Source organism: Anser brachyrhynchus (assembly GCF_964034855.1).
Source record: "Anser brachyrhynchus genome assembly, chromosome: 4".
NCBI lineage: Eukaryota > Metazoa > Chordata > Aves > Anseriformes > Anatidae > Anser > Anser brachyrhynchus.
Window position 1 is genome coordinate 29,870,793 of NC_137698.1, and position 26,854 is coordinate 29,897,646.

The 26,854-nt window shown below is 33.9% G+C and overlaps 1 protein-coding gene across 14 annotated transcripts in view; it reads left to right on the forward strand.

Annotated features, from left to right (window-relative positions):
* Window positions 1–26,854, forward strand: part of FSTL5 (follistatin like 5) — a 413,457-nt gene that overhangs the window by 302,909 nt on the left and 83,694 nt on the right. For all 14 annotated transcript variants that reach the window (XM_080590013.1, XM_080590014.1, XM_080590003.1 and 11 more), the window contains one exon: window positions 26,479–26,645. In XM_080590013.1, coding sequence (XP_080446139.1) covers window positions 26,479–26,645 — 167 coding nt within the window. The remainder of the gene's footprint in view (window positions 1–26,478; window positions 26,646–26,854) is intronic.

The window sequence follows — 26,854 nt, forward strand, 5'->3', positions numbered from 1 at the left end:
CTTAGTTGTTGTTTTTTGTTGTTGTTGTTTTCCCCCTTCTTTATTTCTATAACTTTAATGAGTTGCTTGTAAGCACAAAAAGGGAGTGAAAGAAAAGGAAGAGAAGGGAAGGAATTCTAATGTCTTGTTTGTTAAGACAATTAAATGAGCATAGAAATACTAGGTCATAAAGAAGGAGACATGGTATTGGTCACAGCCCCACAGTTTGTGGTAATTTCCCAAGGATGCTTTGGGAGCCAGTCTGTACCCAAAGCAGCTAAAACATAAAACATGTCATAGGCATCAACATATACTCTTAAGATATATATTTTAATGGGGCGAAGATTAAACAGCTCTTATTTTCTAAACGTAAGTGCTAATCGATCCCCCCTACCAAGTACAGGAGCAGGATACACAAAAGAATCTTTCAAGAAATCCAGAAAGCTGGAAAAGGGTTGAGAGGAGGCACTGGGGATATCAGTTTGAGCTGAGGAGTCATCAGCTTGAGCCTAGAAAGGGGATAGTAATAATCAAGCATACCATGCATGTTTCTAGCTGTGATTTTAAGTGACATTTAAAAACACTTGGATAGCATTTTGAACATAGTTGGGTAGAATTAAAAGCAATTGTCACAATGCTGCTGAACAACCTGCTCCCTTGAAGTTGTTTCTTTTTTAAAGGATTAGGCAAAAACATTTTATTTAAATATGAATGCCTATCAGTGGTTTAATTATCAGTACTGTCTCATTAGCACTTGCAGGTAGGATTTTTTTTTTAATTGTCTCACTTAATTAGAATTTTGACTGTCATCTAAAGACTGTAAACTCAGAACCAAACATGACTGTAAATTGTACTGCTTTATTAAGAGTTCCCCACAGACAACAGAAACTACTTTTTTTTTTTTCCTGTTCTGGTAGAAAATAAGCCACCTTAAGGGCAAAGATTAATCATTGATTGTATATGTAATCATTAATATATTAACATAAATGTATATTTATGCATACATATACACACTTGCATATATTCTGTGAATTACTTTTGACCATCACATTTTATCTAACAAAATGAGTTCAAAATAAACAGGACAACCCGATGCGAAAAACTGTAAGCAGTGGAATAAAAATTCCCTTTTTTCCTTTGAAAGGTCAGGTGCTAAGGCAGTAACAACAAAGAAAAAGGCTTGAGAGGGTGTACTGCTTTGCAGGTTTGCGCCAAGTCCCAGTTTGCAAAATGCTATGAGAATATGAAGACGCTTACTGGCTTGTGTAGTGTTTAACATACTAGCAAGACTGTAACATGGCTTTCGTGGTTTTGGCTGTTTTCACATATATCATGAGTTTGTTTTTGGTGCTATGGCAGACATCTACTAGATATCTGCCTAACAGATGTGATAACAGTTCCACTAGATCAATAGTACCTGTAGAAAGGAGCCTGAAAATTTTTTTCTAAGATAAAACGGAAAGTTTAGACCTAGCTAGGTCTTATAAACATGGGACTGAAGAAATTGTTCTGAACATATGGGTCAGTTCTCCACTGCCCTAGCCACATCATATAAAAATCTATCCCAACAGTGATCTCGCACCATCTTAGTGTTTTGATTTGCTTGTTTGTTTTCTTTCCCCAACCAGCCCTAAGCTAAAGGATTTTCTATAAGAGAGTGTTTTTAGACAGGGAAGACTGTATTTAACTTTGTCATAAAGGGTGGCTGAAAGCATAAGGTGATAGAGCCAAGCAAAAGGTAGAAATATGAAATACAGATTCTTGAAAGCTTTTTCTTCTGTAAATTAAACATCTCAACCAATGCACATCCTTAGTTTTTCAAGGATTTTCTTACTTTATGTAATGTGTTCTATGGTATTAAGATAATACTGTGTTTGCTGTAAATACAGTCTCTGTTCGTCTTCTAGTACTCTTTCCTAAAATAAATCATCTTATATATTTTTCTCCTTTAAAGTACCTTCTAAAATGAAATTTCAAAGCAGGTGCTTTGGGTGGCCCTCATGGTGGCTTGCAAAATCTTGAGGAATACCAGAAGCAAGTAAATAGTAACAAATTATTCTGCTTGATCACTCAGCCGATGCAAATATGTATGTAGGCACTTCTCTTTGTGTTCACAATAGCAAGAATGATGGTAATTTAGATATTTATGAATAGGACGGATTGAATACAAATAACAAGTTTATGGTAAATAATAGAACTAAATGCTCTAACAATTCACATCCTGCATAAAATGAAGAAGAAAACAGTTCTTCAGAGTATTTTTCTATTGTTAATGTAGAACTATTTTGATGTTATCTTATGCTTAAAAAAGGGGCCATGAAATTAAATACTGAGGACTTACTTGAGTGTGAACATTACCACTGGATGTAAAAAAAAAAATTAAAAAAAAATTACCCAAAACAAAATATGACCTAATTTAATTTTTAAGTTATGTTAGAGATGCTTTACAGTTTCACAGGAACTGCATGTGCTACCTCATCTTGAAAGTACAGGTTGAGGTACCATACAACATGATCAACAGTTTTCTTATCTGTCTTGCATCTGTGATTCAGAATGATGTGTATTGCTACTGTACATGCTGTTGCTCTGTATTTTTAAAAGTACCTTAGCAGTGCTGTTCAGGTCACAGATACCAGACTGAGGTTTCAAGCATACCTTATTACTAAGATGTGTGTGAAGCTGTATGTAAACCTACAGTAACGACTGCTATTACAGAAGATGATGAGGGCTGAAAAATGCAGAACTTCTCATCTTAGCTGTTAGGAGAAAATGTGAAAGCAAGTGCCTCATACGATTGTCAAATCTGGGGCTTTGTTGCATCTTCAATCATGTGGAAGGGCAAGAAGCAAGGAGTCACCACAAAGAAAGGGCTAGTTATGATTGGTTAAGGCTTAGTTATTATCAGATTTTCTCATTCCTGCAAAATGCCTCTAAGACACCACTGTTTTCACTTCTACTTCAATTTGTCAACTGCAGTTATTACAGACAAAGATTCCAAAATCCTTTTTTGAAATGTGTATCTCTTTCCAAAGAAAAATAGACCACAATTTACCCCTCCTCCCCCAAATCTAAATATAAAATTTATACTGAATTATTCATTGAAATAAATGAGTCTTCCCATTGGCTTCTGTATGTTATCCTCAAGCCCACAAATCCTGATTTAAAAAATGCCTATCGAATTTATACTTCTAATGATTTCAGTATGAGGTCCCAAATATTGTATGTAATATGAAACCTGAGACAGAACTTTGCAACTATGATGAGTCTTCAATAGTAAAGCACATTAACAAATAGTGGAATAAAGAGCTCCTGAGAAAGGAAGAGGTATTATTCTGTCTCCTGCTATCATTAATTCCTGCTCAGCAACAAGTAGTGTGTATCAGATTGTTCCAGAGAGTATTATATTTCAGCACAAACCTCTGAAAATACCAGTTAACATCATACTGAGTAGAAGATATTGCACTTAGTGGCAATATTTTTCTGCTCAACATAATCTGTCTTTTAAATTCCTACCTGTTCTATATGTGTTTTCAGTCTAGAGATTGTCAGCTGGAAAAGAATACCACCTCTTGTATTGAGTGGCCAGAATTTAAAGCTGATAATTTCAAACAAGTACATTTTTAAGGCATTAAATACTGTTTCAAGGTTTGAAGTACTGTGTGCCTGAAACTTCTCACATGCCACTAAGTCATAATCAGTTCATTTTGATGTGCGATGTGCTTCCTCAGTAAAACTGTTGCCGGGGGAGGGAGCTTAAAAAAAAAAAAAAAAAAAGCTCGCTCTGGGTGGAGCTGTAATTCTGTTTAAAAACACATTTCATCACCCCAAATGATTCAAGTGTGTAAGATTCTTATTTCTAATTAATTTATATTTCTAAGTCACTTTCATATGCGCCTACTCTCCTTATACGTCTTAAGATCCAGAGCTCGGTAAGCCTTATTGAAAGGTTTGAAGTGCCTTGAGAATGGGTGCATTGAACCACTGCTGATGGTGGACCTAGCTGTGGGGATCTCTTCAGAGCCCTCATCTCAAGTGTGTCTTGTGATTTGCCTCAAAGTCATATACTATGGTGCAGTGTTACTTCTCTCTCTAAGTTTCTTCCAACATATACACAACACACGGCCTGTGTTGCACATTCTTTTGATGCAGCCTTACCAAAACTGTCATGTTTTACAGGTACTGTATCTCTATAAACTATAATAGTTTTATATGGTACTATCAATCCCCAGGACTTTATAAGCAAAAACATTTATGATAAAGTTGATATTAGAAATTTATTTATTGCAATGGTCTCTTTTTGCCCATCATGGTTTCTACAATTCTCTTCACAACTGCTGAAGTGTGTGTTTGTTTGTTTATTTTTATTTATTATATTTTCCCTTAAATGTTGCTATTTGACAATGTAGAAGTCCTCTGGGAAATACTGAGTTGTTGGTACATTTTTGCCCCTTAAATTCTGCATCAAAGTAGGAAATGAACAACTGTTTTTCAATGCACCTTCTTTATAGTATACATTCTAAACATTTGATAACAATTAATAGTATAGCGCAGCTAAAATTTTTTATTCTTTTAAAATTTTGCCTGATTTCTGCCTTTTCCTGGATAAGGAAAAAAATGAAAGATTTTATCAATATACTGCCAGATCAGATACTGTACGTGTTTCTCATGAAGTTTTGATAAAGTGTGGTATTCATCGTTTGCTGTAGCCCTACTAGTGTTTCTCCCAGGCCGCAGAATGTTTGTACTGACCTAGGTGACTTAAGAAACAGTTAAGATGTATTAAAATGAATTAGTCCCATTGTAGTGTGAATAAGCTGTTATTTCATGAACTGAGTTGCGTAGCAACAGAATACTAATATAGTTATTCATGACATCACAGTACTAAATAAATGATATGTAATTTTGTAAATTTAGCTGTAAATAGCTATTTGTGGTGAGTTTCAGTATTGCTGCAGCTATTGTCTTTATGTTGCTAATTCAGAGAGAATATTTTCATCTTTGCAAGGCAGTGCCCCTGTAAGATTAGGATTTGACTGATGTTCCAACATCCACAAACACCTTTAGATATTGTAAGAAACATTACAAGACACATTTAAGATAATACTTTATAATCATAGTCACCTTAATATTTTTTTCTCCAAAACAGGGGCCGGGAGATGGAGGAGAGAAAATGCTTCCAGGGTTTTACCCACAAGGGGTAATGACTTTGTTAAAGGAGGTGATCACTAGATTATCACTAGCAAGAACATTAAGTATCTACTTCAAGGCAAAATTACACTTCTGGAACTATTATGAATATTAATAGGCTCATAAAACATTATTTGGTAAGAAAGCCTCTTTAGCATTTCTTGTTTTCTTTACACTCAGGAAATTATCTCCTTATCTGGATTTCATATTTAAAATTTGTCACCAGTTTCAGCCTAGAGTAGCTGGCTGTAAATAGTTAATCAATAATCAATATATATTTAAACAAAATTTCAGAAGTATTATCATTTTAAGTCTAAGTACAAGTTACTTTTACTTTAAAAAGAACTGGAATCATATTTAAGGTATTTAGGAACCAGCATGTAGACATCCTTTTTCTCTTAAAAAGTGAGCAAGCAAAGCAACAACAAAAAAACAACAGTACATGTTAGTTTACATTTAGGTCATGAGTGTGATTTTAAAAACAAAGTCTCAGGTATATGCATGAGATAGGTGTTTTATTTTCCATACAGCTGAATGTGAAAATGTTGAATCCACTTACTCAAAGGAGATTACTACTGCATGTTGAGGTAAGCTGTGTTTTAGCTCACTATTAAATTTCAATAATAAAATAGTTGGCTTTTTTATTATTATTTTTTAAGATTTGTCAGAAACATTGCTAACTAGAGATCTGAAGTGATCTTGCTGTAACGTGATAAGATTCTAAGGCAATTTCTCAATTGTGCTTATGAAATGGAAAAAAATTAAAGAAAAGGTGAATCTAAGACATAGCCCCCCAAGACATCAAAAGGGGAGCTTTTTAATCACTAAAATAATTTAAGTATTTCATATGAAGACTGAATGAAATAGATTGCTTTTCTGTCCAAGAATCGATTTATTTCTTTGGAGGACTTTTTGAGCTGCTTTGTGTTGTTATATGCTCCATGCAAGGCTGAGTTTGCTGGTTGTTCTTAAGTAGCAAGCACTAGTGTTCCCCTTAGAAAATTATTATGAATTAACTTTATCCCAAAATTTGCTAGGTGTTCTCGCTTTTTACTTCCTGGGCTATTTTGGAGTCCAAAGCAACAACTTTCCTGAGAAGAGGCTCTTGGGGTTTTTGTTTCATTGTTTGTTTTTTATAACTTATCTACTCTGCTGATTTTCTTTGGTTCTATTCACACATACGGGTAAATAAAGAAGTTATTACAGTCAGAAGATGATTGTAAAAGTGTTTTAGTAATCCCTGGGATATCTGGATTTCTGAAGCATATCTGATATTTACGCTATAAAAAGGAATCTGAATGCATAGTTTTGCACCTAGATTGTATGAAAGTACATTGGAAGTCCTGTAAATGGGGCTAATAAAAAAAAATATCCAGTTTTGCAAAGCCTGTGAGCTTTGCTGTTGATGTTAGTGTTACAGAAAAGTGTATTACAGTATATTGAGAAAGTTTTTTTTGATTGAATGTCCTCAAATATCCATTACATACAATAAGGACAACATAGCTGAAAAAATGTCTCAATTGGAAAGATATATATTGGAGAAGAAACTATCTGAGTTCATTCCATTTTTCATACAGAATTAGGTTCTGACAAAGTGTTCATGTTTCCGGAAATGTCATTACTAACTTCATTTCCAAAACATAATAGCACAATTTAAAGTTTTACTATAGTATTCTTCCATAGCTTTAGAGTATTGTTTTTTTCTCTTTAAAGTTATGCTTCCATAGTGTATTTTCATACGTTGTTATGCAGTTTACTGCTGCAGTAAGACACTCTTTGAAGTTTACTATCTAATTTTTCCATTTTATAAAAGTCTTAGTAGTCTACTTTGAACAGTTGCTAGTACACGTTAGCTAATGTCAGTTATTTTAGTACATTCACAAGGTGTTTGGATAAAAGAGGTCTGGCAAATAGTGTTTTGGTGTGTATAGAGTTAAGGAACATGGCACCCCAGAATTTAAACTGTGTAACTCCATATTAATATAGGCCATGGTATGGTGGGGGGGGGGGGGAAGAATCATCAAGTCTGTCTAAGCTGGTTTTATAGTCTCAGATAATTGTATTCTAACATGTGATGTTTCTTGCTCCTCAACATTTCTGGCTTTGAAACTGCTCAGAAACAAACATCGCATAATTTCGTATAATAATTATTTATATATTCATTATAGAGGTACATGCAAGCAAAATTCAATAGGAGCATTTAGGTACATGAAGGTTGTGTATATTAGATGAAATAGTATATCCCATTAACTCTGCTGCCTGTGATTGCTGGAGTCCTTACTTAGTTGCATGGCTGTTATGTTTCATATACAGGCTTAAAATGTATATGCAATTATCCAAATGTAGTTTAGACACTTGGGATAAAAAAAGGGGGGGGGGCAGGGAAAGAAGAAAGAAAAACTTGTTTTTTACCAAAGCAAATAAGGAAACAGACTAATGAAATATGCCTGTGGCTGTGTTGTATCCCCAGTTAACTCGTCAGTAGATTCTAAAAGAATTTTTCTAACCAGATCATTCTCTCAGATCATCAAATCCTATGTTTAGGATTTGGTTAGCAAGTGATTTATATGTGAATTGCAATTTTGGCCATAGTGGAAAAAAAAGGCACCTTTCAAAGGCTGTGAAGCTACAAGCAGAGGTATACATATCGCAGTATTACATGTGATGTAATAAAAAGATGCAAAACAGTGTAAGCCTACTGGGAGGGAGGGGGCTTCTTTATGTAGTTATTTAATGTAAGAATTGGGAAAATGATTGCATAAGATGGAAGGGATCGAAACAATTCATCTGGTTGCCACTCGTCCATGAATAAATGATAGGAGAAAAGTGTCATTTCTAAAAATTTGTTTTGCTTTACAATAATAATTCTTCTCAACCTAGACACATGGTGGAGAAGTATTTGCTGAAGAGAATACTTAAAGTGTTTTAAACCTTGCTGAACACCCTATTTAAGGAATATTTGATGCTAAACAAAGATAAATGTTTTGTTTGTGCTTATGAAGTGCTGAGTTAATATCCATAGGTAACAACATACCCATAACAACTTCTGAGTTGCAACAAAGATCCATCTAGTCCGGTATCTCTTAGTCTGCTTAGGGAAGATAACAAAAGAAAAAGCATTTAAGAGTCTTCTAATATACTTTCTCATCTCTAGTGATTTTTGTTTTGGAGACTGATTATCTTTAATATCTCTTAGTGGATGCCTCATTCATAAATTTGATTGCATTTTGGAACCATGTGAAATTAGCATCTACAACATTCTGTTTCAGAGACTTTCAGTTTAATGACTTCTGGCTAGAATAAGTATGGTTTTTTTTGCTTGTTTGCTTGTTGTGCACACTTTCTGTTTAGTTTATTTAGTTCTTGTGTGACAAGAACTTCTTCAATTGTTCTGTATTCTCAGTCTCCAACATACTGATTTTTTGAAGCTCCTGACATATATTTTTAGTCATCTCTTTTGCATTCTGAAGAATTTCAGACATTTAATAGGTGCTTGTATGGAAGGCTTCCCACACCTTTAATCATTCTAGTTTCTTTGTGTTTTTTCTTTGTTTGTTTCATGTTTTACTGCAATTTTTAATTATGCTCCCCTTCCACCCCCCATCCCCTTTATCCCCCAGAGGAAACAACTAAAAGCAAAGAGAGTCAACATAGATTTATACAGGGGCATAGTAATATTTTTCTGTTTGGGTACCAATCTTTGCATAATAATTCCTTTTATTGTCATATTGTCAGGATTGAGTAGGTGTTTTCATAGAACTACCAATTAAATTCTCAAGGTCTCTTAGCTAAGCAATAATAACTAGTTCAGAGCCCATCTCTGTGTAAACAAGGTTGGTCTGTTTTTTTTCCCTGCATTCAGTACTTTGAATACGGAATTGAATATACTGAATTTTGCATGCTGGTATCATAAGTAAGGTGTTTATGCAAATTTTTGTTTCATACCAAACTATCTGATTATATGTTCTCCAAAAATATTATCTTAGAAAACTTTATCACTTAGTTTATTACCCCTTCTCCTTGATAATGTTCAACATGATTTCCATTGGAGATCCAGGTGGAATTCCATGGATGATTTTTCTTCATGAAAGATCTGAAAACAGAATTCTTCAATAGAGAAATAAAAGAAGATAATTTCTCAGCCCATTACAAGATCTGATGCACATTGTGAAATGGTAGATCAGAAGAAGGTAGAGTGGACTGTAGTACGCAAGACTGAAGAGCTAAGAACCCTATCTGAATCCAGTCTGTCTTTAGTTTGTTCTTTAAGCTTTGTGCTGATCTTCTTATATGCATAGCATGTTGTTTATTTTGATCCTGAGGAAACATAGCAGGTACTCAAAGCCAAGACAGAAATACAGAGAGTCCCTCTTGTTCTCAGAATGTGCCACTGTATTCAACAGAACATTGTGTCCTTTGCATGGATGATTACTCTTAACAGGATTAAAAGTGTACTCAGGTAATAACCAAAGTTAGGGGCAAGTAATATAGCCTACCTTGAGTTCTGGTTTCTTTTATTTTCCCTTTACACATAAATCACATCAGTCAATTGACAGATTTTTCAGAATCTGTTTCATACTACTCCCATCTGTGCTTTTTCCACATTATAGGTTTCTGTGAGGAGTTGCCTCATAACTCTACTCCTCAGATTTCAGGGAGCTGTTAAATAACAGCTGCATGGCCCTCCTCTACTTGCAGAGGAAATATAGTAGTACTGTTAAGCTTCAGAATTTCTAACTCCCCTTTGTGTTTCAGGTAATTTGATCCTGAATTACTGTCTTAGAATATTGTCCTGTCGTTCTCCTGACAGAACTGGAAAAAGAGGCAATTGTTTACAAAGTTGAGCTATTATAAAACTCTGGATAAATCCAGAGATCTTGAATACTTTGAAATTCTATTACCACTCTGGAAAAGAAGCTTTGAAATTTCAGAGTAAAATGGAACTACACAGTAAATAAAATTGGCAAATTATTATATTTATAAACAGAAATCTTCATGCATAAAACCGTGAGTTACCAAGGTTGTCAGCTCTTCTATTGAAAGTTCCCATTTCATTATTGATTAGTTCCAGAAATACTTGGTAGATTGAACTGCTGCATTTTAAATGTTTCATTAGAGGTAACTGCAAGTATGCAGTATTGATGTTCAGCATCTGTGTTTGCAGTGAACGTAAGGAGCATTAAAGTTGGATCTATACTAGTAAAATTACTTGAAAATATTTATGCTAACTCTTAGCATTTAAATAAAATGTTTTTGCTTGAACTAGTCATGTGCAAACACAACAAGCATGCTGGAATTGATTTTTGCATAAATTGCCTTCTTTGGTTAGACAAATTCACCAACATATTCTGCAATAAATAAGGTCAAAACCAATTATCACTACTTTAATGAATTAACACTTCCATATTATCTAGATTAAGACATCTATATTTAACATACAACTTCAATTCCTTTGAAATCTGTTTTTAAGAGGAAAACAGAAAATGTTATAAGCAATGATGAACTTGTATACCCTTTAAATTATGTATTATTCCTACTGGCCAGTCTTACCAAAATTATGTTCTTATTAATTTAGAGCAAGATACGTAGTTTTCAATATACTCCTACAAGTGTAGCTCATTGTGAAATCTGTTTCTCTCTGTCCTTGAATAATACAGTGTTATGATTTTTTATCTGTCCTTTATCAAGACTGCATTACAGGCAGGTTGTCTGGATTTATGAATGTTTTGAGGTTCAAGTTAAGTCTTCAACTGTTAATCTGAAAAAAAAAACGAATAAGGATATATTCTCTATGATCATATTTACTGTAAGATACTTTGGAATACACAATATTGACCAAAGAGTTTGCTCACACATTTTCACTGAGAACCAAGTCCATTTTGTTTTCATGTGTAGACTGCTGACAGACAATTTCAGGTTTGGTCCTGGATAATGGTTCATATTATAAGGCACCATGAGGTATTATATTAACCTGTGGATGTAATGAAGAATTTCTTGCAGTTGCTTATGGTTTTATGTGCTGATGTGGTCTAGACTGCTTTCCAATCAAGTACCTAGAGTGTGGTCAGGATTTAAAAGGTTATATAGTGTGAACATGGCAAACACTTCAGCTGAACTTCTATAATGACAGAATTTGTGTATTCAAACCAAGTTTTTGCAGAGTACTGGAAAGAAAACATTTTATAATACTTGAGGAACTATGTCCTGTGCTTCCCAATGATTTAAAAGATCCTGTAGAAATAAGGAGCTTTTAAAAAATTCATTGCCTCTTGGACAATGTATCAGCAGAAATACTGTATATTTATGCTGTGGGATACAAGGTTGGTTAAAAATAACCTAGCTTTAAACTATTTCTGCTAAAAGTAGAGATCTGGACAGTGCAACATGTAGCTTGCATGGTTTAATGCACAGCAATCTGCAGCAGAAAGGCTGCTGCTTCTAACTAACCAAGGCATTGTAGATAGCTTTATAGTCAGCACTGGATCTATTTTGAGGATCTGATTAGTAAGTTTGCCTGAGATCATGTGTTATTCAGGTGAGATTGCTATTTATTTTAGTTGATTTAATTCACACGAACTTGAAAGTAGGTAAATAACAGGATTAATGGCAAGAGGAGCTGAAGAATCAAAGCACACAAAAAGACAGTTTGGCAGTGATGGATGGAAGGAGAAAGAAATTTGCCAAGCAAAAAGATGCAGAAGAGTCTGCAATAGCAAATACTCCCTCAGAACCTGAAATTTAAAGCTCTTTTCTCTTGGCTGCCACCAAATAATCGTGGGCTCCAGTGCAGGAATAGTGAATGATACCTGCAGAAAGATGGTAGCTCTGAGGTCTATGGTTCCTTAGATTGATTTAGGGTTTTGTACACTCTATCTAAAGATCTAAATCCAGATAAACTGGACTGTCAGTAGTTCTGCATGGTGCAATTTTCATCATCATCCTTTTAATATAATTTATAATTCCAGTCCTTTAATTAAGAGACTAAAAATACTTTGTATCAACTTCATTTGACCTTTGTTACTGCATTATGAAGAAAATTTTAATTGTATGATTGCAGATAACCCTTGGTGTTCCTGCTCTAATTGACAGAGAGAATGGAGAATGGAGAATGAATCAGAAATATAGCATAAAACTAACTTTTGCCTGTTAAGGCTTCTACTATTGATGATGAAAGTTGCTCAGGGAATAAGGCAGATAATTGATGTAAGAAAAAAAGAGAAAACTAAGAGTAAACAAACATGGTTTCAACTGTCACAGTTGTCTTTGCTGTTGCATCAAAGTTTCTAACTACTATAGTGCATCAGACTAATAGTTCATTTAATTTAACTGAATCATTTAACTGGACATGATTGCATGTTCCTCACATTTAGGATATGAATTTTGAGATTAGGACTACCATTTGCTCAGGTTCTGAGTTGAAGAAGATGAAGTTGAGATGAAGTTGATGTGAACTGAAGCTATACTTTGAACAAATAAAATGCTGTCCAGAGAAGGAGCAGTATCATGTTGGGAACCTAAGCCTCTTGAACACTTTGGACAGTTTAATGTCAGCATTATGTCTGTACTATGATGTTAATATGAGTGCTTCCTAGACTCTCACTGGCACATGAAGGCACCCTGGCAGAGTTTGTAAAACGTAGCTCTCTCTTCAAAACACTTGATGAAGTCTTGAGAGGAACTGTTAAAAGCTTTTGAGAAATCTGGCTAGTCTACATGAACTAAATAACCTCTGCCTTTAGCAACCCTTACCACTGTCATTAGTAATTCAGGTTTCTCACAGACTTCATAGCTGGGACCATAGAATTGCAGCACACGATAGAGGTGAGCTCTGGCGGCGATTTGCCAAATCTCTTTATTTGTGTTCAACTTGAAGTCTACCTGAGTCTTTTTCTGCAAAGCTGATGTCTAGTCAGTCCCTGTACTGTTGCATGGGCTTACTGTGTCCCAAGTGTAAGACTTCTTACTTGTCTCTGTTGATTGTCATGGTTTGTCAGCCCATTCCTCCTGCTTATAAAGAAGTGTGCAGTCTTGCAGGAGCATGGTTCCTGATTCTCTGAATTTGGTGTCAACTGCAAGTATTTTGAGGGTACGTTTTGTTCCATCATCCAAGTCAGCAATGAAGATGTTAGATAAACCACTTTGTCTAACCTTGCCTATGTCTGTCTGTGTGGCCTACAACTTTGTTGGTGTTATGTGATTTAAAAAAAAAAATATATATATGTAATTTTATATTTACACAATTTTATATTTCATATAAAATTATCATCCACACATTACCAGTCTCTGTTGTGTGAGTCTCACACAAGTCATGAATATTTGTGTATGCCACTGTTTTCATGGAAAACATTATTCTGAACTTAATGGCATTCAATTTTTATCATTCCTAATTTCTGGTTATTGGGCGGACTTTGTGCTGGTGATGTGCTAAATAGTTACAATTGTGCTTATCATCAATCATTATTGATTTTATTCCTCATTAGGTTTCCTGTGAGGATCTTCTGTAAATTTGCATATGCAGATAATTTGAATGGATATATTTTGGAGTGATTTTAGATTAGCAGGGAAACACTGAGATTGTTGGATTTGAGCCTCCTTTTTGGCTTTCTACAAGGTATCATCTTCACAGGTTCTTTTTTCCTGAAGAGACGTGTTTTGCAGGTATTATTGAAAAGCAATCTTTTTGTCTTTTGAGTGGAACAGATTGCATCAAATAATAGGCATTTTTCAAAGCATTTCCCTGGGGAAAAATATCCTGGTTTTAAGATTTTTATCTACCTTGATAAATTTGACTTTGGTTGGTTGGTCTATTCAGAAGCTCTGCTTCGTCTTCTCACAGCTGCAAGTACAGCCCTGCTCTGAGAGTTTGTAGCTTGATCTGGCCCCATTGAATTGTTTCCTCATTTGTCTCTGGAATTGGTGTTGCCATCCAATATGGATTATGGTGCAGCAGAGATGCACTGAGCAGAATGATCCATTTTTTCTATTTGTTTCTGTCTACATTCCAAAACTGGGAAGAAACTACTAAATGTATAACTAATCCAAAAGTCAAATGAGAAAATGCAACATTTTCAATATTTTTGTTTTGGAAAACAATGCAAAGCAAAGAATACAAAGCAAACAAACAACAAAACAAAAACAAAAACCCTTGGACATTTTCTGCCCTAATAATTAAAATGAATCATCTTTTAAAGAAAGTAGTATCTGTACAATTGCATATATGCCCCTGATGAAAGATTCATGGCATTCACAGCTTGGGGCTGTAAGTACACTTCCCTATTTTTACAAGACCAATGAAGTAAGCATGTATTTGCAATGACTGTAGTAAGTGAATGCATCCTTTCTTTACCCTTCTTCCATAGGTTCAATTACTACAATATTCAGAATTTCCAGAACCTACAATCTTTAAAAAATATTTTCAAATATATATTTCTGCTGTAGATAATTTCCAGTGAACAGGACCATGTCATGAAAGAGTTAATGAAAACCATTGAAGTTGCAGGATGCACAGAAGTACCAAACTGAAGCTGTTCAGAGAATTGATGATGTGAATAAGGAAACTGATTGTAATGTGAAATCTTAAGGAAAATCAGAGAGATGTTTTGGGAATTGTGCATTATATTTCATAAAGGTGAACAACCTCCCTCCCACAAAGAAACAGGATGTACCATGATATTGTATATATTTTTTTCTCCCTTCTTGATTGTTAAAACCCACCTGAAAGTGAATGTAAAAGTATTTAGGAAATTTTTATTCACTCGTAAATGTTTTATATTTTTTTATTTTTAATTTTAATGTTAGGAAAATTTTCATTGCATACAATATAATTTTTTTTTTTTTTTTTTTAGGGAAAGCAAATGTACTGTTCCAATCTGTGTTCTGTATTGTTGCATTAATATTTCTACCTCCAGATTTTTTCTGCTAATATCTTTTATATGCTTCTTTTCTCTTTTGTGTTGTAGTTTGCTCTTTTGAAAATCTTCCTTTGTCAGATACCCTTCTCACCATTGCAATGTTATGGATGCATGGTGAATATGTATGTCCACACAAATAATTGGACAAGTAAGATGTCTTAGCTGTAGGTGTCATATCACATATCATGACAGGTATGATTGGAATAACTCATTACCTAGGCATCCTGAAGGGCATATTTTCTTTGACAGTGATGTGGCATTCCAGGTAAGAATGTTGATCATATTTTTCTGGACTGTCACGGTTTCTGTTGCTTTTGGAAATGTTTTTAGAGTACAGCTATTTTAATCATATTTTACCAATCCTAAATTATACCTTTTGATATACCCAAATGGTATGGAAGTCTGGAAATGGCAATAGGTTATTAGGAAATTACTGCTTCATTTACTCTGAGATTCTCTTCCCAGCGAACTTTAAAATTAACATTTGCTACAGCTTTATAGGCTAGAAGTAGATTGTTGTGTAACTTTGAGTATGTAGACTATAAAAGTTGAAAGTTTATGTATATACATAAACCTGAGATACCGTATCTGACTAGTTTCAGATCAGCAATTCCAGTAACATGCATCGGATCAAATTCTAACCCATCACACTTAGAAATTTCCCTCAGGATTCATTGAATGATGCAGAAAATCAGTTACAGAACATATTGAGAGGAGATGTTAAGGCTGGAGAGGCAGTTTCAGTCTGGCGAGATGATAGTAGAGGCAGAAGGGAGAGAGATTTATTTTTTACCAGTTCATTCACTGTCTCTTCTAGGAGATGGAAATTCATAAAAGTTCGAATTCCATTCTTCTTCGTAACAGGGAAGAACTAGTCTTTCAATCAGGATACTCAAATCTTAATCCCTAATAAATAGCCTATGGCAAACAGTGTCAGTGCTATGGTTAGATTACTGGTTTCCCGTGCTGCAGAAGACATTGAAGCCAAGGGACTCATGAGCTGGCTTTCCTGGCCTGTGTTTTCCTCTAGGCTGAAAAAAAAATTCTCGTAAGTATTGTATGGCATCTTGTAGATTCCAGGGACTCTCATAACCAGACAGCCTGTAGGATGAACCCTTTATCTGTACTATTGTAAATATTCTTAGTGAACAGTAATGATACTGTTTCTGGACATTTTCAGTTTACCTGACATTCCTGGCAAAATATAATCTCTCTCTACATAATATATATATATATATATTCTGTTTTTTTTTTCATGCAGTTTTTCATAGATTTAAATGATATATCGTTTCAATTATCTTATTTCATATATTTTCTCTTCTCAAAACGGTTCTTCAATGGTCTGTTTCAGGTACTGATTCAAGGTAACCGTGATAGAGTAGTTACCTGAGAAACCCAATGAATATATGTGACAGACAGGTTGTCCATCAGTGCTGCTAACATCGCATTTCTGGCAATTCTTGATCTAGCATGATGCATTGAGAGAGGTGCAGCCCACAGATACACAGAAACGTCTGCATTTCTGTATACAATGACAAGGGAATCTTAAATAATCGACTCCTCATACTTCCATGAACGATGCTTCCGAACTACTTTTTAATGATTCTAGTGCCCTGCAGAACGAGTGCGAGTATATGTTTTATTGATTTTTATGAAGACTTAAGTGAATCATTATAGTCCTTGTGGCACTCATTTATAATTTGAGTCTGTGTAGGCTTTGCAGACTTGGGAGGAACACAAGGTCTCAAGGAGTAGTTTGATTCAACGGATGTAATGAGTAAAAATCATTTAAGTAAAGTGTGAAGTTTAAACATTTGTATTTCTTCCTCAATGTTCAAAGCTCCCGTAAATACCAAGGACCACAGGCCTTTGATACGGGAACTGACTGTGGCTTTTCATGTTTGTTTATGGTTAAAAAATAAATAAAAATGAAGCAAATCCTAGCCAGATTGAAACTACCCTGCCACAAGATCAGATTACTTTCCATTCCGTTAGTGGTGTTAAAATAAAATAAATAAAGTATTTTGAATATTTTTTCCATTAAGTTCTTTATTAGTTAAAAATGGTTGACCATCATGATCTTGAATATTTTCACCACCTCACTTTCTTTAGGGTCAGTATTTTTTGCTGGAATCAATACCTCCAAAGACTATTCTAACTATCATGTTTCATGCTTAAGCTAATGACACAAAGAACAAAGCATAGGCTTTAACTTAAAATGAAAAGGCCACTGTGGTATTGTGTATTGTATTGGGACTGTGCTACTTGGAAATTAAATGATTAATTGTTATGCTATCATCCTTTTCTTGTCTTCTCTTGTTGCCGTAAGCACTTAGTAATGATACTAGAGGCCTTTGAACTATCACATAATCCTATATGTGTGGCTGTGGATTTAGGAGAATTTTAGGAGAATTTTTTAGGCTTATAATATGATATTAATATCATATTGCTTTTTTTGATTTCTGTTTGTTTTTTGGATTTCTGTTGTTGTTGTTACTCTTTTTTTTTTTTTTCCCCCAAAGAGCTGGGATAAGGTATTTTGGATCTAATTTAATGAATCAGGAACTTTTTAAAAAGACTCCTTTGCTGACGTAAGACCTAGAGAACAGCTACTCGTGGGCTATCTTCTGTTACTTCTCAAGCTGAAACATTCTACTAAATATGTGAATAACTTGTTTACAACAAATTCAAATCAGAAAATAAATCTGCAGTCTTGAACCTGTCTGTATGTGATATTGTAAGCTCCCCTTCATTTGTCTCATTTGCTTTGGAAAACAAACCTGTCATTATGAAAGAAATTAGTTTGTCTGTAGAAAAATTAGCATAGAACAGTGTATATTCACTGCTGTCCTTAAAAAAAAAAAAGTATTTGTCTAAATTTGTTTTGACATATGAGTAATTAATACAATATATTATATATTATATATTATATACAATAATACGATTTATTATATAAATATAATTACTAAGTTTAGAATGTATTGGAAAACTACATCTCATTCATCTCATTAACAGCTGGATTCTGTCTTGTGGTTTAATTTGAGTTGGGTGCTATAAACTCTTGCAAGCATTCAGGGTCATCAGTGTTCTGTGCTATGCTGATTCTGTGCTGCATTGTTTGTGTTGAATGGATGGACAAAGAAGTTTATTAAATGGAAATTATTTTTTTTTAATAGTAAAATTACTTTTTTGAAGAAAGGAGGAGAAAAGGTTACCAGGACACCTCATTGCAGCCTTTCAAAAGGAGAACTCTTTATTTGGGTCAATAATAATAGGACAAGGGGGAATGTCTTTAGTCTTAACCTAAAAGAGGATATATTTAGATTAGACATTAGGAGGAAATTATTCACTGTAAGGGTAGTGAGGCACTGGAACAGGTTACCCAGAGAAGTTGTGGATGCCCCATCCCTGGAGGTGTTCAAGGTCAGGCTGGATGGGGCCTTGGCCAGCCTGATCTAGTGGGTGGCATCCCTGCCTATGGGGGGGGGGGGGGGGGGGAGGGAGGGAGGTTGGAACTAGATGATCTTTAAGTTCCCTTCCAACCCAAGCCATTCTATGACAGACTTAATTCTGGCCTATCAGTTCATGTATGTATTTTTCTTAATTTGAAAAGCCTATCAAAATTCTTATTTCGGATGAGCTATGTTTTGCCCTGTTTATGTTTGTGGAAAAAAAATGTTTACGGTAAAAATAGTTTCATTACACTGCAAAGGGAAATTCAATATACTTTCTTCAGTCTAGCATGCTAAGACTATTTTGTGCTTTATGAAAACAGGAAAACTTTTTGATCATTTAATTTTTGAGCTGACAAAATTAGACATGTTAATAGTAATGCATGCTGATTTTAAAATTGCTTTAAATAAACAGCAAAATGACACTGATGAAAAAAGCTTTTGTTATGTCATTTTGAGAGATCAATGCCAAAAATGGGAAAGGCACATTTCGTAGTTATATTTCAGATATTACAAGGCACTGAGTAATGAAATGGTAAGATTTGCCACAGCCAAATGGCAGCATTCTCATATTTTTCACAGTTAAGTGAGAGATTTAACACATTCTGATGTTCATTGAAAACTCTTCCTTCATTTGGAGTTTTCTGTTTATTCATTATATTCATTTGTTGATCAACTACAGACTTAGATTTTTTTTGTTGTTGAATGAAAAAAAAAGTCATAAAATTCCTAACAGCAAGCATTTTGCGTCTCAGATTTCATGCTCATTTTATTTTACTCTTTACTTTTCATTTGTTCAAATTCTTTTCAAAATTTGTCAGCCAGTACAAGTGGTATGTCTAGACTAGGAGGTTTTAGGGCTTATTGATGTTAATTGCTGTGTGTTATAGGTGTTTAGGCTCTACAAAACTGAGCCAAAAGAGAACCTTTTATATCTTTTGAAAAGCAGTGAGTTGTACGTATCCTATGTAGTTACAGGTTACTTTTTCAAAAGACAAACTTTGTAGTTAGCTATAGAAAAGCAAAAGGCAAAAACTAATGCCTTACAAGCATGCACTCTGAACTCTTAAAGCTAGATTTTGTACACTATCCATTAAGTTCAGAGCTTACTGTAGTCCATGCACAAAACCTTCTTTGCTTGGTTTTAAAAGGTGATTTTTAGTTTATTTTTTTATAAATAGGCTCAATTTAGAGCATCAGAATGTTCCCATTCCCATGTTATGTGCCCATTGTACTTAGGAGTAAGGAAACAGGAACGTGGATTAAAGCACTACAGAGCTACTCTTTTTTTCTCCTCTTGCTACACTTCCTCTGTATTTTAAAAATAAAATTATACTGGTTTATATGTTGGTTTACAAAAATATTGGTGTAGCTTAACTTAAACAAAAAATGACAGCCCAAAATGTATGACTCATGAAAAAATAATGCTTAATGGTAAGGTTCCACTATTGATTTATCCCTGCTGCTGTTAGGATATTTTTGTAAAATGTTAGCTTTGAAAACTCTTTTTCCATCTTTCACAGTTTAATTACTAGACATTGGGTGAATTAAGAAAATGGAAGCACTTACTCTATTGTAATTGATCATCATTTTGCAATATTGTAATATCTTCAGAATTATTTGTGTTTAGTTACTTTCACTTATATCAGTCACTAAATTTTGAAAATTTTCCTATGGTGAGCTGCATATAGAGCTAAAAGCTTTATAAATGTATGCAGGAGTACCCAATCACTGTGTATATGTTCATGTATTTTAGGTTGTAAGCTATTCATGGCAAGGTGATATTTTTTGTTGTTGTTCATTTGTTTGAATGCACTGTCTGTATCTTACAAAAAAACTATTGGACATGTATAAGAGATTTAGACAAATACCTTAAGCTTAAAAACAACGGTAACGATATATATAGTAGTGATACATATATCTCAATATGACATTGCAGAACAAAATAATTTCAAAAAAAAGGAGATTTAATTGACTAGTTTGTTTGCTAATTTTCAAAGACATGATACTATTTTGTGTTTGGTTTCAGTAAGTTCTGAAGATACTTTAGAAAGATATCAGAAAGATACTTATATGAGAAAAAATATCAACTGATCTGAAATTGATTTATTTCTAACTGAGGGACAAACAAAAGTAGGTCTGTAACAAAGATTCTAGATAACTGAAGAAGTAATGAGAAATGAAATACTCTGATCATTTTCAGTAAAGCATTTGATATGATGTATATCATATACAGTAGAGAAATCATGAAATGAATAAGGAACTGGCTAAAAAGGAGGTAAAACAGGTTCAGTGGAACAGGAAAATATCACTTTGAGAAGGAGTTATTAGTGAAGTTTCTCCAGTGACCAGTAAATAAGTGAACAACACATTAAAGAGAAAATTACAGAGATATGTTGGGTTGCTATAGTAGAGGGATTGAAAAACACTGAAGCCTGATGCAGTAAAAATGAGTTGAAATGTAATGTTACAAGGTACAAGACCTTATACTTGCTTAATAGTAAGAAGTTATATTTCCAGCTGAGAATTCATCTATTAGAAACAGTAGAATAGGAGAAAGTTGTGTAGACCAGTCAATCACAGGGTGACTATGAGAAACCAGATGAGGTCAATGTGAAAATGGTAAATGCGTTCTACAGATGTATTGACTGAAATCTTTAAAGAAAATATGAGAGTTAGTTAATATATTGCACATTTTTCATCCAAAATACAGTTCTATGTCATAGATTTTTGAGATGAATGAATTCAAGCTGAATCACATACAGCGACAGCTTTAATAATGAAATAAATAATGGGAGTAAGCAGAAGAATTTGACTCAGTATCATTTAGCCGAATGAAGGGTAAGGGAGTCAGCAGGATGGTTAAAAGGCTTTGACAAATCCCATGGCTGCTACATTTCCCAACCTTCAGTAAGGAGCTCTTTTTTACCTAGTCAGTTTTAATGTTTTAGAATGTCCTCCCAGCAGTTAGCATTTACTCTGCTTTCACTATTTTTGTCATCTTTAATAACCATATATTTTATCTTCCAACCAGTTTTTTTTTACACAGCTGTCTATAACTTATTCTGTTGTTCACACCCTAACTATACCTCTAGGTTTTATCTAAATGGGCTTCTTCCATTTTTTGTTTGCCTTTCTCCGTTTTATCTAGGAGAACTTATCCAGTAATTTTTGTGGTTAAGAACTCAGGATGTTTATCAGACTGATACTGTATTTGGAGGAGATGCTAGCAAATTCATTAATATGGTATACCATAGTAGAGCATTCACACTTCTGTTTGATAACAGCATGCTATAAGCTAAAACCTACTACCTACTTAAATTTAATATTACTGTTCCATAACCAACAATATCTTTTTTTTGTTTGATTGGTTTTGATATTACTAGATTAAATTCATTCAATTTCCAATTTTTCTAAATATTTGCTCTGCTTTTTCATTTAATTGTTTGAAGTATAGTCTCAGCAGATACATTTTAATTTAATTTACAAGGGTGACATAGAGAGAAAGCTAGGAATTATCCTAGCAGGTGATATCTCCCAGTGCCATGGCTTCAGCCTCTGGCCAAAACAAAACAAAACAAAAAAAACCTTGCTTTTAGAACCAGGTTTATTTCTTTCAGGGAGGAGAAAAGAGATGGTAAATGCATTATTTAGTTCCAGGACCTATCTTTTCTGTTTGCAAATGAGTGTCATGGAGCTTGGGCTCCAAGAGGTGCTGCCTTGTGTACCTGAGAACGCTTTCCACACTTCTACCCCATACTTCCACCAGTGTGTGCCTCTTCCACCCTGCCTGTAGCCAGTTCAAGGACAGTGATTTTCAGGGAATTAACTGTCAAGGAACTCTGCTTCAGGTGCTGTTCTGTGGGCGTAGGTTTTTTTTGGGTTGGGCTTTCCTTTCTCCCTCTTTCTCCCTTTCTCCCTTAATGAGGAGCAAATATATTTTGTCTTTAGAATATATAAAAAGTGTTACTTCAATTTTACCAATAATGTTACTATAAAAATCATTTTAAATACACATAATTATATACAAAGTTTTTACTTAACTGTTGCTCAGTATTTTTAGGGAAATTGGTGCTCCCAGTGCATTTATTAGTGTTTTTTTTTTTTCCCCACAGCTGTTAACAAATACGTAACACAGGTGATTTGACTGTGTCCAGGTGGGACAATCATGCTTAATTTTAAGAAATTAATGCATTCAGGTTGTTTTACTGCAATATAGGCATGTGATAGAAGTTACAAATGGAATACAAAAATATTGTATGGAAGATTGATAATTATTTAAATACTTTTTAGGGAATTCCTCTAGCAAAACTAGTGTTCTCTCTCTCTTTTTTTTTTTTTTTTTTATGGTGAGCATGGTTTTCCAGACTGTTGCAATGTGTGCAAGGCTATTAATACTGGTATATAAAAGGTTGTTAAAAAAAAAAAAAAAGTTAACAAAATAGTACAGTAATGGCTGTATTTTAATTTCAGAATACTGTCTTCATTAAGGCAGCAAATGCTAAGTTTTGCATTTGTTAAATGTTCCCTTTTCTACAGTTGCATTCAAATTGAAAAAGATAAGCATTTCTATAATAGGTACTGGCCTTCTGTATACAGGCATCCATAGTAATACTAGAGTTAACTGAAAAAAGACTTTGAAATTTTGTAGAATTTAGGTAGCTGAATTTATCATATGAAGGTTAGCATTTTTCATAGTGTGGCCTATAGCGTAAGCTAGTTTTATGATAATTATTTAATGACTATGTTAAATTAAGTATTGGCTTTGGAAAACACAGATAATTACTCCTTTATAAATTGAGTGTCATAATATTAACATACCTTTTGAGATTTTTGCACACTGAATTTGTCAGAAGTTTTGAATCATTCAGTATTCATGTTGGGTATGTTTCAAGAAGTCTGGGTGATAATCTCTGAAGAACCATCTCCTATAACATAGGAGCTGAAATGTTTCTGGTGAATGCAGTAAATTTTAAAAACTACAGTAAATATTACTATATTCAACTTAATTTGTACATTCCCTTTTACGTGGTTTGACAAATGGTGGCAGATAATGCATGCAGTTACAAAGAAAAAAATGAGTCAATTGCGTTTATGTATGTCTGGTGGGCAGTGTCACTAGAGTTTTTGAGTCATAAAACGTTATTTCTGGAAAAGAAAAAATAAGGTATTTTTTATCTAAATTGAATATTAATATTTTTAGTCACACAAAAATTGATCATTGAGCTCAGTTATGGAAGAACAAAACTTTCTTTCCTGAAGCTATTGAAATAGTTCTCTGATGCATGAAAAAAAAAAACCATTAAACTATACTGTCTTTTTAATTGTGTTAATTACAAAGTATTGCTTTTATGGCTAAATGGAACTAATAATGGATCTTAGCTTGCTTATAGGCTGCTGCTTTGCTGTAATGGAAAGATTAATGTCTTTTTTATATGAAAGTAATTTTCTAATTAAAAGAGAATAGGTACGTGATGCCTTTTGTAGTGTATTTAAAAAATGAAAGGTTGATTTCATTTATTTATTTATTTATTTTTGTGCTTTAGCATGAAGTAAAAACATTTCTGTGTGGATGATCTTCAACTCCTATATAGGTCTCACATATTGGACCAAATACATTGGTCTCTCTCTCTCTCTCTCTCTCTCTCTCTCTCTCTCTCTCTCTCTCTCTCTCTCTCTCTCTCTCTCTCTCTCTCTCTCCCTCTCCCTCTCTCCCTCTCTCTCTCTCTCTCTCTCTCCTTACAAACGTAAAATTTATCGTGCTGCATTTAATCAGGTACACCACAAATGAAAGGACAACTCTTAGCTGTTTAGCTTTACATCTAGGCAATTGCACAAGAAGGAAGAGTATACAGCATCATCAAACTAATATTTATCACTCTTTCTCTCTTTTTTTCTCTAAGTTACCAAGTGAGTTGTGGAACATAAAAGTGAAGCATCCTTATATTAATATCAGGCCTGTGTACTATACTTGTTACTGGAGAAATTTTCAAGGCCTGGATCACACATGCTTGAATTTTTAAAAGGTCATTTTAAAAGTTGAGTAGTTACCAGCTTTTGGTTAACCAGAAAAATGAGATTTTTTTTTTCTTTCTTGGGTAGAAATGAGCATGGGTGTTCACATAATTTCTTTTTTTCTTCTTATTTTTTCTGTTATTTTGTTTTCAGTTTTTCCTATGGAGCAAAAGTAGTTACTGGGGCCATGCATATTTCTTGCAGTATGAAATACCAGAGGCAATGATAAACGGTGGAAGATTTACTTTTGATACAGTGTAAAGTTGAAAGAATTGAGAGTAGTTCTCTACTGATAGTAGTTTACTTACTTGCTTTTTCATCAAATAGCTTTATTCTAAAATTGTATGGCAAAGATTTCCTTAAAATGATTCTCTTTTAAAGACTGAGTACTCTGTTTTTAACAACATATTTATTTGTACTGAATTTTATTTCATGGAGACCTTTTTTTTTTATTTTTTTTTTTACATACAAAATCTATTTTGTATTAAAATTACACTTTTTTTTTTTTTTCCCCCCAGGTATTTCTAATACTATACAGTAAATTGTCTTCATTCCCACGAGAGTTTGAATTTGCTGCACTGGTGTTAGTTTTAGAAATGCTGGTTACTTACCAAGAGCAAATATTTCATCATGATTCAAGGAATATCTATAAATATAAAAATAATTCTTGCTCTTCAGATTTCTGATATGGATTGAATTTTCTCTTACACATATAGAACATGATTGTTTGCATCTATACTTTATGGTTTTGCTTCTAAATGTGTTAGTAATTTGTCTATTTTAGGAAAAACAAACCACGACACAACCTGTGACACACTTTTAAAAGTGAATCCTTTACATTTATTAATTTACAGATATTTTACATTAGGGTATTTTCGGTAATACTAAATAAATAAACCGAACCTTGTGAAATAGCTTATTGGCACTAGCAATTTGTACTGTGTGTTGCACAGGAAATGCAAAAAGTAGTGAATATTTGTGGATGTAGATGACTTCAGAGGAAGTGATGCATTTAGTTCACATTTGCCTCCAACCATTACTCAGTGTTGTGCTCTTCTGTTTGGTGCTCTGTTCCATCCTGGTTGTTGCTGCTGCCACTTGGCAGACACAGCAGTTTCAAATTGATGCTGTAAAGTGCACTGTTTTTTTTTTACTTCCTGTATTTAGGAAAGATTTATTCAAGTATACAAATATTTATTATTCTGGCTCAGTATTTCTCCAGATATTGTAAAAGAAATCATTTTTGACTGGAGAAGTGTAGAAATTATTTTAATGCTGTGTTTTAAAAATGACATAAACTAATGTGTTTGAACTATGACTAATGCATAATCTTCTGAGACCGAAATGGAAGAAATTACTAACATCACTTTAATCAGGAAATTGTGCTTTCACTAATATCAAGGAACCCTTCCCCCCCACTACCCCCGCCAAAAAAAAAAAAAAAAAAAAAAGGCATACTAGGGAAGAAGGCTCATACCTTATTTCTATATACTGAAAGCAGAATTCACTTTTTTTGTCCATTTTCATCTCAGTCTTGCATATTTCTACACTGAGTTCCATAATATTCTTTTCTGAAAATGAATTACTCTTACAGCATTATTGCCATATTAGTCAAATGAAGATGATAGCTACTATGTTTCATTGGCCTTACTGTTAAATAACTTCTGTTGTCTAATTTTAGATAGTCTTACCTCTGAAATTCATTTTCATGTTAAATGTTTCTCTCTTTATATGGTGATGCTTGTCAGTCAATTTCATTGAAATGTCTTGCTGACCTTTAGTTGAAGTACTCTGAACTTCCTGTGGTTGTCGGAAGTTCTTTTTACTTTGATTCCAGTTAAAATCCTTAAATTACCAGTGTACAAAAGCTGCATACTAATTAACCTTATGAAACTGCAAACAAATTAACCTTGAAAACAATATATCTTTTGCAGAGGTAGTTCAGCTAAGTCTGCCAGAAGATCAAAAACTAAGCACCACTGCAGCAACAGTAGGACAAAGTGCTGTCTTAAGTTGTGCCATCCAGGGAACTCTGAGACCTCCCATCATCTGGAAGAGGAACAACGTCATTCTGAATAATTTGGATTTGGAAGATATCAATGTAAGTAAAAGAAAGCTCTCTTTAACAGCTTGCTATAAAATATTTTCTTGAAGAATTGAGAAGTGATCAAGAGTGAACAATTGGCTGATGGGTTGGGCTCACATCAGTAAATGGGCTTACATAGGCCAGTTACTAGTGGGGTTCCCAAAGGCTCCATTTTGGGGCCAGTCCTCTTTAATATTTTCATAAATGACTTGGATGTAGGACTT